Source organism: Enhydra lutris, unplaced genomic scaffold (genome assembly GCF_002288905.1).
Source record: "Enhydra lutris kenyoni isolate GAN:26980312 unplaced genomic scaffold, ASM228890v2 scaffoldscaffold8, whole genome shotgun sequence".
Lineage (NCBI taxonomy): Eukaryota > Metazoa > Chordata > Mammalia > Carnivora > Mustelidae > Enhydra > Enhydra lutris.
Window position 1 is genome coordinate 31175296 of NW_019154092.1, and position 16124 is coordinate 31191419.

The 16124-nt window shown below is 36.7% G+C and overlaps 1 protein-coding gene across 4 annotated transcripts in view; it reads left to right on the forward strand.

Moving 5' to 3' along the window:
- LOC111142579 (KIAA1328 ortholog) overlaps positions 1–16124 on the forward strand; it is a 325804-nt gene that overhangs the window by 271084 nt on the left and 38596 nt on the right. For all 4 annotated transcript variants that reach the window (XM_022495863.1, XM_022495865.1, XM_022495866.1 and 1 more), the window contains one exon: positions 6331–6439. In XM_022495863.1, the coding sequence (XP_022351571.1) occupies positions 6331–6439 (109 nt within the window). The remainder of the gene's footprint in view (positions 1–6330; positions 6440–16124) is intronic.

Genomic DNA, 16124 nt, shown 5'->3' on the forward strand with positions numbered 1-16124 from the left:
TAGTATGATTTTGGCTGTAAGTTTTTTGTAAATGCTCTTTATCAGGTGAAAGTTCTCTCCTCGTTTGCTGAGCGCCTTTATCATAGTGAGTGTTGAATCTCGTCAGGTCTTTTTTGTGTACCTACTGAAATGACCATGCATTTTCTTTTTTTAAATTCTGTTAATTTGATGAATTACACTGATTGGGAGATATTGGTGTGTAATATCTCTTTGGTAATGACCTTGTCAGGGTTTGGTAACAGAGTTATGCTGTGTCATAAATAAGTCAGGATGTCAGCAAAAATGGCAGAGTAGGGACTTCCAAAGCACTCCCCCCACCACCTTCAACTCCCAGAAATACTGAAAATACTAGCGAAACTGCCAGAATCAGCCTTATCAGAACTCTGAAAGATAGTGAAAGATTAATAAAAATCAAGCAAATGCTTAGCCAGCAAAAAGGCCACTGAAACATAGAAGGAGAACTTTGTGGAATTTTAAGTTAGCCTTGTCCCATCCCCAACCCTTGCATGGCAGCATTCTTGAAGATGGCATCCTGAGTTCCAAGTATGAGCATCTGGTCCCAGAGAAAGCAGAATAGATCTTGTTCTCAAGGAATCGTGTTTGTGTCTTTTCACCTGTCTATTCCCTTAAACGATTCACACAGGGTTTTTCCTAAGCCTGACCTCTCTCAGGACAGAGAAGCAACTACACGTAGGACATTGCTTATAAACATTAAAAACCAAATGAACACACCACTGCTGCCTGACATAAAAAAGTAATAGTTGAGCCAAACAATAGACACATCAAAAGCCAAGAAATTAGACAACCATAGATGAAATGGATGAATTCCTAAAAAACACACAAACTACCAAAACTGACGCAAGAAAGATAGGAAATCTGAATAGACCCAAACAAGTGAAGTGATTAAGTCATCAATCAAAAACCCCCCAAAAAAGACAAACCCAGGACTTGAAGCAGATGGCTTCACTGGTGAATTCTACCAAATATTTAAAGAATTAACCTAAATCCTTCTGGAACTCTTCCCCAAAAACACTTCTTCACTTACTCCAGGCCTCACTCTGATGCCAAAGCCAGACAAAGACATTATAAGAAAAGAAAACTGCACATCAATATCACTTGTGAATATAGATTAAAATCTCCTCAATAAAATACTAATAAAACTGGATGCAGCAGCATATTAAAAGAATTACATACCAAGTGGGATTTAGCTCAAGAATGCAAAGGTAGTTCAACACACAAAAACCAACTGGTGCAAAAATCACGTATCAGTAGAATGAAGGGGAAACACGTCTGGCTGGCAGTCCACAGAGCGTGCAACTCTTGATCTCAGGGTCATGAGTTCAAGCCCTGCATTAGACTCCATTGATGGGCATGGAGCCTACTTAAAATTGAAAAAGAAAAGAAGAAATTATGCTAATTGAGGGAAGCAAGACACAAAAGGCCATATGTTGCATGATTTTACTGATATGAAATATCCAAAACAGGCAAAGCAGATTTATGGTCCCCAGGGACTTAGGAGAAGAAAATGGAGAATGACTGCTTCATTGTTACAGGGTTTTTGTCTGAAGTGATAAAAAACGTCTGGAATTAGGTCGTGTGATGGTTGCACAACATTGTGAATGGACCTAATACCAACAAACTATACACATTAAAATGGCTAAAATGGCAAATGTGTATTTTACCCCAATTTAAAAAAAAATAAATGAGGTAGTATTTTCCCTCTCCTCTGTATTCTGAAAGAGGTTGTGTAAGATTGGTATTGTTTCTTCCTTACATGTTTTATGGAATCCACCACTGAAACATCTGGCTTGGAGTTGTTGCTTTTGTTGTTAGCGTTGATGGTGATGGTGATGGTGTGTGTATGTGTGGGTTTTCTTACTTTGGATTTTATTTTTCTTTAACAGATATTGGACTACTCAGATTTGTCATTTCTTTTTGTGTTCAATTTTGCTAAATTTTGCTTTTCATAGGATTCGCTCATTTCATCTAAGTTGTTGATTTTATTGGCTTAAAATTGTTTACAACATGCCTTTTCTTTAATGCACTTAACATCTGTAGTGATATACCTCTTTCATTCCTAATATTGATAATTTTTAATTTTCTCTCTTGATCAGCTTTGCTAGGGGGTAATCAATTTTACTGGCTTTTTAAAGAAAAAAAAACAACCTTTGCTTTTTGTTGATTTTTGTCTATTATGTGCTTGTTTTCTATTCCATTGATTCTTATTCGTATTTTTATTATTTACTTTATACTAATTTGGGTTTAATTAGCTCTTTTTTCCCTAGCTTCTTAAATTGAAAACTGAGATCAATGATTTTAAATCTTTCTTCTTTTCTAATATACGTATGTAAAACTATAAATTTCTCTCTAAGCATTGTTTTAAGCTGCCTCCCACAAATTATGATAAGTTGTATTTTCATTATCATTCTTGTGTTAGCAAGACTAAAGCACCAGGAGTGCTTGTCTGCTGATCAGAGTGTAAATTTATACAACCACTTTGGAAAACAGTTTTGCATTATTTATTGAAGATAAAGAACAAATAACCCATATCCAAGAGATTCCATTTCTAAATATATATACTAGAGAGAATCTCATACACACAATAATTAACTTACAAATATGTCCATAGCAGCTATATTTAGTTGGCTAGGCTAAAATACGGTAACAAATAGAAAAAATATCAACAGCTTAAGAAACGAGAAGTTTCTTCCAAGATCACCTTGAGTATAGAGGTTAGCAAACTTTGTTCATGGCCAAATCTCGTCCAATGCTTATTTTTGTAATTAAAGCTTTATTAGAATACAGCGATTTCCATTTTTTATGTATTGTCTGTGGATGCTTTCATACTACAATAACAGAGTTGAATAGTTACAACAGAAGCGCAATGGCCCACAAAGTTAGTATATCTACTAAGTGGCCCTGCCACAACAGGTCAGCAAGAAGTAGGAAGGTATAGAGTACACATGGAAGGTTTTTATAGAATAGGCCTGAAATGGCACATAAAACATCTACTAGTTTTCTAGCCTCTGAGCATATAATATCTACTAGTTTTCCAGTGGCTGACATGGGGCTCGATCCCACAACCCTGAGATCATTAGCTGAGCTGAAACCAAGAGTCAGACACTAAACCAACTGAGCCACCCAGGCGCCATGTGCACTTTTATTTTTAAAATGTGTATGTTGTCTTTGTGTGTGTGTGTGTAAACAGGTGTGTAGTTTTATGAATATGCATAACTGTATGTAATTGTTGGTATACTTAATATGAAATCAAATTTTGTAGAAGAAATGAGTATAATTAAAAGCTGATATGTAACTTCCCAGAAACTTAATAAGGAATAGCACTTAAAGAATTAAGAAAAAGGAATAAGCTTGTCCTATGTCTTAGACCAATCATTCTCAACTTTTTGGGGGTCTCATGCCTTTTTAGAGTTTGATGAAAGCTATGGCCCCTTTCCTTAAAGAGTAATGGGCACACACATTGTGCCTAAAGTTATGAGGGAGTCACACGTTCATGAAGTATATCCATGGATTCCATAGGAGTCCCTGGGCCCTCTGTTAAAATTCCTTCTTTAAGTTGTCCTCATCAAATGTCAGTTATCCCAACTAAACTTTTGATAGAAGGATCAAAACAGAATAAATAAGACTAATGTTCAAGTCTTCTCTAATAGTGATTGCAGAGATAATTATATTCTTTCACCAGGCATATCTTCTTCCCTCACCTTACTCACAAGTCCCTCTCAGTTGTTTCTACTCCTGTTTACACATTTTAATTTCCCCTCACACCACCCAGGACTCTACCTAGACAGTTGCAGTAGTAATGTAATGAGCTGCTTTACCTGCCTCCGTTCTCTCTGTCCCACTCCATTCCAAGGTCTGCCACAGAAGTAATCTCTCCAAAGACCAGCTTGGTTTTTTTAATTGTGTTTGTTGCTGCTGTGTTTTATTTTTGAGGCCAACTAGAACAGTGTTTAAGATTAGTTTGCAATACAAGGTCAAAACCCAGCCTCGTTCTTACTAGCTGTGTGATACTGGACATGCTGCTTGACCTTTCAGTTTCTACTTCCTTATCTATAAAATGAGGACAATAATATAATTTAAGGACTGTTGGAAGGAATAATGAGATAATGCATATAAAGTGATTTAAAGTGATTAGCAAGGTACAAGGACATAATGATGCTCAATAAATATTTCCTGAATATATTAAATATTTAGCCTCAGGGTTTTTAATTGAATACTTTTGCTAATTCCATGCTCCTTATTCCTTCCTATCAAAATACCACCTCCTGCATCAAATCTTCTTTAATCCTACAGCCATACATGATCTCTCCCACTTCTTAATTTCTCAGACTTGTTGTACTGTTTATTATGGGGGAATAGCCTAAAAGTAGAACTCTGGGATCAGATTATCTAGACATGAATATTGTCTCCATCACTTAACTAGCTTTGTGACCTTGGGCAGGTGATGTAAGTCCCCTATGGCTTGTTTTACCTATCTGTAAATGAGATGTAAAAATAGTATCTATTGCAAAGGGGTTTTATGAGAATAAATATAACTAAATTCTAGAAATAGCAAAACTAGAGAGAGAGAACTAGAGGAGGGATAGGAACAAAACAGGAACTTTGGGGAGTGAGGAAATATCCTAAAATCAGATTGTAAAAAGAAATAAGTCAATCCCATGAAATTTTTTTTAAATTATTTATTTGAGAGGGAGAGCGTGCACACGGAGGAGGAGCAGAGGGAGGGGTTAGGGAAAGGATCTCAAGCAGACTGGGTTGTGGTCATGCTTTCATAAGCTATAAAAATTTACTACTATTTATCAAGCTGGTAAGTTTAAGATGGCTAAATTTTATGGTATTCAAATTATAATGAAGCTGTTTTAAAAAAAGATAAATGGTATAAGGCAGAGTCCTAGAGCAGGACCAGGCACATACTAAGCATACCATATCTGTTAGCTGTTGTCACCTTATACTGCCTTGGGTTATTTGTGATTCTTCACCAGGTTGTTCAGAGTATCTCATGTTCTTACTGTCCCGTCTTCTTTACCGTCCCCTAAACTAACTCTGAGCTTAATCCTGACACCAGCCCTTGCCGATCATTAGGTACTTGGTAAATATTTACTGATTGGTGCACTGCATGTACTGATGGAGTTTGTGTCTGGTATGAAAATATACTGGTTTGGGTTCAGGGTCCCACGGGTTTGTGTATACAAAGAAGACTGAATTGTGGATTTAGGTAGCTAGTCTTTTACGTCTATACAGCCAGTATTGAGTATAGCTTTTGAATACCAAGGATCATGGTGACTGTTTTGATGCTAATCTCTGCACATAGAAGACTCTTGCTTTCTCTGGGTCTGATTTTTCCCTGATAACACTGAGAAAGGGTACCATTCCCAGAATATAGAATACTATATTCTTGGCATTTGAGGGTCTGGTATTTGCAACACACCAAAGCTGTCTTCGTGTTATTTGAATAGTTACACTTCCCTCGAAGAAAGAGTAAATCTTCCCAAATAATTTCTTTAAGCAGCCTGGGCTGTAGTTTTCCAGGAACCAGAAGAAAATTGTGAGTGAGATTCTTACAGTCTTGCAAGAAAAAGAGGGATGTTTTGTGTTGTTTGGGAAGTAATATTAGGAAGGAAGAGGAGAAGGAGAAAATTATTGTTATTAGAAATAATAATTAGAAAACAAACAAAAACAAAAAAATCTTTCTGCCCATGCCATCTTATTTAGCACTCCAGAGGAGAAAAATAATTATTAACTGAACATTGCTTGTTAGAAAAGAACAGAGACCAAATCAGCCCTGGAATGGGTAGGTGAACATCTTTTCCAATCAGACACTTGTTTTAGCCCAGTGTACAGGTCTTTGAAAGAAGCATTCAAGATTTATGTCTGCCTTGAAAGTTTTAGGGGTAACAGCAGTTTAACTTGGGGGATTTGGAGGTACAAAGTGCTGGACTCAGAGAAATGAAATTATGTTTCCTTAGAATGGTTAAAGGGAACAAAATAAAGCAATCTACCTTCTTGGTCATTTTCACAGTAAACTCAAACCAGCAGGAAGATGACAGGCCATCAGGTTTAAAAACAAAATCAGTAGCCGGTCTGTTATTGCACAGAGGTACTTTTTTTAAACAAGATACTGTGGATCTCTGATTTTACAAAATCAAAACAACCCACTGAGTTTCCCATCTGCCATTGTTTCATTTCAGAGGGAAAAAAATAGCTTACTTTTAAAGCTTAGGGATTTTGGAATGTCTAATATATTGCTCAGAATGGACTTTTCCATTTCCTTTTATTGAATGCCCAAATTAATTCCTTTTATTGTTCATACAGGAACAGTGGCAGGAGTTAGAAAAGATGCATCCACATCTCCTATGACGATAGGAAGCCAAAAGGAGCTTGGAATCACAAGCTCATCAGCACTGCAGCACGACACTTCTCGGTAAGCCCCAGGGACTCTTTGGTTTAACATTCTCTAGGTAAGAGCCTTTTGGGGGGCAGGGAGTCATTTAATAAGGAGTGGAAAAGTCTTGACAGTTCTTAAGAGCTGTTACTCAAGAGAGAGGCCTTCTTTGGAAGCATCTAGATTTGGCCAGGTTGATCGCGTGGAGCTCTTTCCTTTACCCATGCCTCACCTTAATTGAAACTGGTAATTGGCAAGGATTTCCAGAAAAACACAAAGCGAATCCTATCTTTCATCAGAAAATGTGCTTCACAGCAGGTCTTTCCCAGTTTGTCGCAAAATTGTTATACACTTGGACTTTAAGTTTAACTAATTGAATTCATTGATTCTGAAAATTATGGTGGGTTTTGTATTACAGTTTTAAAGGACTGTCAACATTTATGGATACCAGAGACATTTGAAGAGTTAAGAATTTGCTCAGACTTTTCTGGAGTCAGGAAAAGAAATACATTATTAAAATTTTTTCACATCCAATAAGCCACCCACCTATTAGGCATTTAAGGCTGATTATATAAACAGCAACACCGAATGGGCTTAGTTTCAGCTTTCTTGGGAATGTGCTTGTTTGAGCACTTAAATTCCCAGCATCTTATCAGATGAATGTAGATTTCAAGACTTAATTTTAATTATAAAGAACTTTTGGGAAATAACCCTAACACAGAGGACAGTAATGACTGCCATCTATTAGGCACCTACTGTGTGTCCACCCTTATATGGACTGTCTGATTTAATCTTCATCAGAGCCTTAGGAAGTGGTATTCCTATCATTCTCATTTCCAGAATTAGGAAACTAAAAGATTGAGTGACTGGCCTAAGGTCACATAGCTAATAAGACGTAGAACTAGCTTTTCGGACTCCAAAGCCCATTATCTTAAATACTATAATAGTTGACAATAACAACCTCCTTATTTTGAAGGTGACCCACAAGCCAAAAAAAAAAAAAAAAATTTTATCTAGTTTACCACGTTCTTTGTCCATTACCCCTTTCTTTTATTTTTAATGCTGCCCTTATTAGCATTTTCCAAGTACCCACATTGAGCTGTCAGTTCTGAAATGTTGAGGGTGGGGGGGTCCCTCCTTGGACCACTCGGCATTGTGGCTGAATGCTTGTGCTCAAAGAGGATCCATCCCAGTCACCTTGAGGGCTTCCTCTGGAGAAATTACTGGTGAAGAGGAGAAATGATCTGGATTTTCAGTCTTAGTGAATTTTCCTATTGAAGATTAAAGCTAGCTCTTTAACGCTACTTTAATGTGTTTTTGATTATTGCATTTCAGTTTAGAGAGAAGCATGAAAAAGAATAAAATGTTTCCCCAGTAAGAGTTTTGTAGAACATTCTTAGCACACATTTTCTGAATGGACCATATCAACTTTGTACAGTTTTACAAGCCCACGTTAGAATTGCTGTGAAGACTCATATTTATGGACCTTAAAAAAGAGATTCTGTATCAGTTAGTTCTTAATACTGCAAATCAGCTAAATATAGATTCTCAGAGGTTTCATAAATAATGAGTACTTGGCTAAATAAAACAATGTGTAACACACTGGATTTCATCCTTAGAAGTGCACGATGGCATATTACAGGTTTATTATACAAAGTGCAGAGTTGAAAAAAAAGATTCCGTACTATGAAAATCAGTTACCAGGAGGGCACAGTGGTTGCTTTCCAGATTTCAGAATCAGGATTATTTGAATTATTCTTATTTCAAAGTGTTGAAAAGGCATTTTTTATAGACTACTTTTCAGTTACATGCAGGCTCTTAATGCAAGACAAAACTCTGTTTATTCTTCATCCCAACAAACCTTTGAACGTACTGAGAAGAGTAAAAGCCTATTCACCTTATATTCCCAGAATTTTCCAAACTTAGAAAACAGGTTGGGGGTGGGACAGATGGTGGTGGGAAATAGGTTTTCCTTTGTTCTCTGAAAAGTGTTAACACCTCGAAGAGTCCCATATTGTCCCACATGCCGGTGATAAAACCAGGCGTGGCAAAGTCATCTTTCTCATTCACAATGTGGGCTGTTAATTGTTCTCTCTGCTGCCTGTCAATATAATGTGAAATTTTCATTCCCCATTCAAGATGGGAAAAGTTGTGGCTGAAAATGTTAACATTTGCATTTTTATTTGTTGATTTATTTAAAGGACAGCCTCTCCTGCAGCAATCCATCACTTGGTGACACCCCAAATATGAATAATGTATTGTAGACTTGCGGTTACAATGTGTAATAAGTGCTAGAGACAGTAAAGGAATGTTAACTATGTTGCAAATGTAATATTTATTGACTCATAAAGTTTATTGCTTTGGAGGTTCAATAATACTGACCGTAGGCCATTAATATCACTTATCCTGATTTTAGCTGGGCACCTTTATATGTAGAAATATTCATCTATCTCATGCTAACAAAATAAATAGGTAATTTACAGCACAAGCAAAGAGGGCTTTATAGTTTTCTGTGCTGAGCGCTGCAGCGCTTCTTTCTCTTCATTCACTTCTGGCCTCCAGCATTGATCACACACCCCTGAGCTGTCCAAGAGAGAAACCGCAGTGGTCACATTGGCACAAGAGGATGGGGCTGCTGGACCAAACAGGGCCATGCATTTCTGCTTGCCTAAAACAGGCAACGCCTCCCAAACCCCCATCACCTGGGCTTTTCTCCCTGTCATGTGGGGTGAGGAAGTGATGAGGAAGTGCACCTTTGAGCGAAAGCTCAACAAATACTTCTCCTGCCAGGACTCTGGGTCAGAGTTTACAGATTCTACGGGATCCTCTGGTCTCCAAGGTGAAACCAGAACTGGTCAGGTTGCCAGTTAATTTGTTGTGAGCACAGCTGTTACTGATAATTAACCCTTTTGTACCTTCCAGAATTAGGTATGTCCATTGCCAGCAATAAAGATCAGATAGGAAATATCTGACACCCAAAGCAAAAGAAGTAATGTTAATTAGCAACCATCAGCTGTAATTGTCATTCCCATTAAGATGCAGAATTATGTATTTCTTCGTTATAAATAACCTTTCTAATTGTACTTGATGTATGCCAATTTAATCAAAAAGTATACTTGCAACAGACTGATATTTGCATTAATGTAGCTTTGGATCTTCAAATCTTTTATTTCAAATTTGGGGAGAAAAAGCATAGTACAGCTGTATATCCTTTATATGTGGGGATCTTTTTCTATCTGGGTTTGGAGATCTAAAACATTTTATATTAAAATGAAGACAGTATCTTCTGGGATTGTTCACTGAAACAGAAATCTTGTCACTTTTTAAAATACCTGTAAATTTCTATCTTCCAGTCCTATGACAGCTCAGTGGTAATTGTTCCAAACTGATAAACAGAGGCAAATAACAGGCCTGCAGCACCGGGATTATGTTCTGAGGCCCCGAAGTAAAATGTTACTAGTAAGGCTTCTTCTCTCTGTTGTCCCCTGATATGTGGGAGATGTGGGAGTTAATGCTGTTTCTCTTGCCTGTGTGTGTGTGTGTGTGTGTGTGTGTGTGTGTGTGTGATGTGAAGAGAGAAAAGAAGATCTCACCAAAGCATACCAAATTACTGAATTTGGGGAACTGGAGATATAGTTGGCCTATTTCTGGGTAGTACTGCTCACCTCTCTACTCTAGCTTTTTTCAAAAAGGTTTTTCACCACAACACAGAGTTGTGAAATTTTGCTTTTTTTAGAGAGGGCATGTGCTCACCTGCATGTGGGGAGTGGCAGAGGGAGAGAATCCCAAGCAGAATCCTCCCACCCCTGCCCCAAGCGCAGAGCCTGACACAGGACTCGATCACATGACCCATGAGATCAAGACGCAACCAGAAGCCAAGAGTCAGACACTTACCCGCCTGAGCCACCCAAGCACCCCCAGAGTTAAAAATTCTTGTTTTCTTTCATTTTGTTGGTTTTTTAGACGTGTTGGAGAGGGGTGATTTTGTGGAGCTTGCTTTTTGTTGAAGGAGGTAAGAAAATATTTAAGTATGTATTTTCAAAGATTTAATAGCTTATTTGGCAGCTTTTTAAAAAAATAGCCTAGGGGCACCTGGGTGGCTCAGTGGGTTGAGGCCTCTGCCTTCGGCTCAGGTCGTGATCCCGGGGTCCTGGGATCGAGCCCTGCGTCCTTGGCTCTCTGCTCAGCAGGGAGCCTGCTTCCTCCTCTCTCTCTGCCTGCCTCTCTGCCTACTTGTGATCTCTGTCTGTCAAATAAAGAAATAAAATCTTTAAAACAAAACAAAAAAAAACACAATGTTTTTAAAAAAAAATAGCCTAAGAAATAACTTAATTTGATCTTTTTTTTAAAGACTGTGGTCCTTTCTTTCAAACTATATGCTTAATTGTCCTGAAAACTTTGCTGTAAGTTTATAACTTGATGAGCTCTCCATAGTGCACATGCTTGTGCCATCATGCTCACAGACGTCGCCTGTTTGTGCACGGCAGACCTGAAGCTTGTAGAGACTTGCTGTCCATTGAGGTTGATACTGAGGGACCACGCTCAGAATATTGGAAAACTGGGACCACATTACACTAATCCAGGCTGGAGAAATCCAAGTACCCTGCAGTCTAGAACTTAAACTTCTGTCTTGAAAACTGTATTTTTCTGTGTCTTTGGAAGAATGTCTGTCTCTTTAGATCCTCTGCCTATATTTTATTCAGACTGGTTTTTTGGTTTTGACTTGCTATTGAGTTGTAAGAGTTCCTTGTATATTTTGAATATTAACCTCTTACTAAATAGTTTATAAATATTTTTTTCAGTTTGTGATCATTTCCTTTACAGTTTGATGCAGGTCCCATTTGTTTTTACTTTTGCTTTTGTTCCTTGAGCTTTCAGTATCTTATCCAAAAAATCATTTCAAAGACCAGTGTCAAGGAGCTTTTTTTTTCTGTTTTCTTCTAGGAATTTTACAATTCCAGATTTTATAATTAAGTATTTAATCCATTCTCAGTGTTTTCTTTTTTAATATCATGAAAGATGAGAGTCCAGTCTCCTTCTTATCCATCTGAATATCCAGTTTTCCCAGAACCATTTATTGATGAGATTGTCCTTTCCCAATTGTATATTCGTGGTGCCCTTGTTGAAAATTCATTGATCATTTATGCTTTTTTTTTTTTTCTGGGTTCTTGATTATGTTCCATTGGTTTGTGTCTGTTTTTATGGCCAGTACCATACTGTTTGGATTACTATAGCTTTGTAATATAATTTGAAGTCCAGAAGTGTGATGCCTCCAACCTTGTTCTTTTTTCTCAAGGTTTTAGCTATTTAGAGTCTTTTGTATTTTGCGATTGTTTTTTCTATTTCTGTGGAAAATGCCAGTGGAATTTTGGTAGGGATTACATTGAATCCATACATCACTTTGGGTAGTATGGTTATTTTAACAATATTATTTGTTTCAATCCATGGAGATGGGATATGTTTCCATTTATTTGTGTCTTCTTCAATTATTTTCATCCATGTTTTATAGTTTTCAGTGTACAAATCTTTCACTGCCTTGATTAAATTTATTCCCAAGTATTTTATTCTTTTTGATGCTATTATAAATGGAATTTTTTCTTGATTTCCTTTTTGGTTAGATCATTATTGGTATAAATAGATTCAACTGATTTTTGTATATTGATTTTATATCCTGGAACTTTACAGAATTTGTTAGTTCTAACCGGGTTGTTGTTGGTGTTGTTGTTGTTTTGTATGTGGAGTGTGTAGGGTTGTCTACATATAGAATCATATTATTTGCAGAGGTAATTTTACTTCTTCCTTAACTATTTGGATGGCTTTTATTTCTTTTTCTTTACTTATTGCTGTTGCTTGCACTTCTAGTACTTTGTGTAATAGAAGTGACAGGAGCAAGCCCTGTACCAGACCGCAGAGGACAAGCCTTCAATTTTTCCCTATTATGATGTTAGCTGGGGCTTTTTATAAATGGCTTTTATTGTGCTGAAGAGATTTTCTTCTATCTTCAAGAGTTTTTGTCATGAGTGGATATTGAACTTTTCAAGGAAGACATATAAATTGCCAACAGGTATATGAAAAGATGCTCAACATCAGTAATCATTGGGAAAATGCACATGAAAACCACAATGAGATAGTCCCTCACACCTGTTAGGATGGCTATTTTCAAAATGATGGAGGATAACAAGTACATAATGGTGAGGATGTGGAGAAAAGGGAACCTCGTGCACTGTTGGTAGGAATGTAAATTGATACAACTATTGTGGAAAACATGGAAGTTCCTCAAAAAATTAAAAATTGAACTACTGTATGATCCAGCAATCTTCTTCTGGGTATATACTCAAAGGAAATACAGTCAGTACCACAAAGAGATATCTGTGCTCCTATGTTCACTGCAACATTATTCACAGTAGCCAAGATATGGAAACAACCTAAATGTCCTATCAGTGGATGAATGGACTTTGGAATAATATTCAGCCTTTAAAAAGGAGATCTGCCATTTGTGACAGATGGCATGGATTAAGCTGGAGGACATTATGCTAAATGAAATAAGCCAGACATAGAAATACTTCATGATCTCACTTATTTGTGAAACCTAAAAAGTTCAAAGCATAGAAGCAGAAAGGAGAATGGTGGTGACCAGGAGTAGGACGGTAGAGGAAATGAGGAGATAGTGGTCAAAGGGAACAAAGTTGCCATACTGTAGGATGAATACATCTAGAAATCTAATGTACAACATGATGGCTATAGTTAATAATACTGTATTAAATATTGGAAATTTGCCAAAAGAAGAGATTGCTAGTGTTCTCACCACCCTTTTAACTATATAATTGAAACTATATGAAGAGATGATATATAGTTTGATTGTAGTAATCATTTTACTTTATATGTATATCATTAATAATTTCCTAATATTGAACAACTCTTCCAAAAAATCATGTTGTATATTTTAAATATATACAATTTTAATTTTTAAGTGGTTTTTTTTTAATCTCTATTTTCATCTTAAGTAACTTGACATAGAAATGCAGTTGCTTCTAGCACCAGATATGATGATATAACCCTTAAAGACCTTGAACAATGGTCATGTTGGTCATTTGCTGTGCTGTGAAGAGGGACAAACATTTCTTCATTTGTCCCTCTTTGTTCTTTGTGGGTCATCAACCAAGGCCTTAGCGTCTGGGCAGTTCAAGCATTGTTTAGTTTCTAATCTCAATTTCCCAGTAATCATTTAGATTTTGTAGAAGCAAAAATCATGTAAATATGCTGTTCCTGATTGTAAAAAATTATCTGTTTTATCCCTGATAAAAAAGTTCTGGGTTAGCAACATAAGTATCAAAACCTATGTTAAGCAATATATATCTATCATACTATTAACAAAAATATAATGCTGAAAATAATAATTACCTGTTCACAATCCTTAGCATAGTACCTCAGGGTTGACAGAATGCTTCTAACCTGCATTTTCTTATTTAAATTGCACCCAAACCCTGAAATAAGTAGTAGTAGTACCTCATTTTACAGCGAGGAAATGGCAACTGGAACTGTCCATAGGTACACAGTAATGAAGCAGAAAAGAGGCCCTGAACATAGTTCTTCTGATCCCGGATTTCAGTGTTTTTTCATTCTTCACCGTTGCCTAAAACTTGAATTTCAGGTCAAGGTGTAGGCACTAAGCTGATAAAATTCTGGTGTAGAGTAGGAATGAGACAAACTTGCCTTAAGAGTTATAGTTTATTTTTATAACTTGATAGGAAGAAGCAGTCATTCAAGAGAAAGAGAAATGCTGTGTTTCCATTACGCACAACAACCAGATTGCAACATTTTCTTGCACCTGTGCCTAGAATCCTCACTGTAACAATATTTTTTTCTCATCTGGAGGTTCACACAAATGGTTTATGTACTCAACTAGATTCCCTTCTGTGGCTAGCACACAACAATGTGTCATTCTCCCAGGGTAGAGAGAGGGGAGCTACACTAAAATTCCAAACCCCAAATTAGAGCCCACAGGCACTACTTGAGTTTATGTGGTAGTTGGAATAGCGGACCTCACTGCCTCTATGTACTTGAGTATGTGACTGACGGCCGTAAGTGACAGTACTGCCCACTCTTCATTGAATGTCTGCTGTATATCAGGTAATGTGTTGGGCATCTACAGATATGTCCATTTAGAATTATATGTTCATATAAATTACATGGCATTGTAAAGCTCTCTTTAATGGCTACTAAACCTCAATTGCAAAATATTAGATACAATTTCTTTTTAGGTTTTTCAAAATGATTTCCTAAAATGTGGGCTGCAAGGCTAAGAGCTGTCATTTTAGCTTTATGTGCCCTCGGAGTAAGTTTGCCCACCACACACAATCAGAGTAGCATTTACTGTAACTTTTCCATTTTGAGTCTATTGTAAATAAAATAAAAACAAAGCCTAATGAAATGACGCACACAAAAAATGATGACAGTAAAAAGGAATAGTCTGAAAACTTAGAAAAGAATGTGTTGAATATGTAAAAGAAAACATGAAGTATAATGTGCCTCTCTGTCTTCCATCTTTAATCAGAAGGATGAAAAGCCCAGCCATTCAAAAGGGGTTTTACTTAAGTTGAGTTGATACTTTGAAATTCCGGGCCAGCAGGGGCATTACTCCCAAGAACAGTTGAACACATGTAAATTCTTATGTGTTTGATGAAAAGATGTAGCTTTTAATTAAGCCAGGATATTGTGTTGTTACTGTAATTCCCACTGTTAAAAGCCGTTAATATAATCATCCATTCCTCTGACACACACTGTTATACTGTGTATAAGTTTAAAAAACAGAAACAAACAGGCTACGTAGAAATAATAGAGATAACATAATTCCAAGAAATGAATTCAGCTTGAGGAAGCTTGTCAAGACATTCTTACCATAGAAAAAAAAGTACTGCACAGAAAAAATATACATTCAAACAGCTGATATTTACTAATCACTTAGATTCGGGTCCCTTGGTTTCAGGAATTCTAAGTTCTGGATGAAGGAGTTGTAAAAGCTCCTTCAGTGTTCACAGTTTTCTATTATTTTCCAGATATTCTATAGTGATGTATTACTTACATAATTTTTAAAATAATATTTAAAAAGAAAACAAAGGGCACATGTTAATAGGAGGTAAACCCATTTCAAAATTTTTTACTCTATAGTTTCAAGTATTTCCAAATACCCTAAGGTTCACCTTGGAACATATGACATAAATATGTTATTTCTTTGTCAAGCCAGCAATAGGTGAGGATTATGCTTCCTTGGTGTGTCTTCTCCAGGGTACTGAACGCTGAAAAATGGTATGATTAGTGACATCTGTTCAGCATTGCCAGTTCCCGTTATCATTTCACAGTGTTTATCCTCATGAACTGCTGTTTTAGAGGCGTTCGTTTGCTCCAAGGTCACCAAATTCCCTGAACTTCAATGTTAAGAACATTTGTTGAGTGTCACTTAGTGTTCTAGGCAGTTCAATGCTTTTCTAAAATTCTTTTATATATGTCACCTGACATAATCCTCAGAATCATGAGAAAATAAAGCTCAACAAGGCAATTATAAAACAGTCTAGAGCTCAGGTGTAATAATTATAACACCTGGGTTTATAGACCTAGGTTTGAATGGCTTTGAACAAATCATTTAATTTATAAGATGGGGATAATACTATCTCCTCATAGGCCTGTCGTGATGATTAAGCAAAACAGTTTACATAGAGTACTTAGC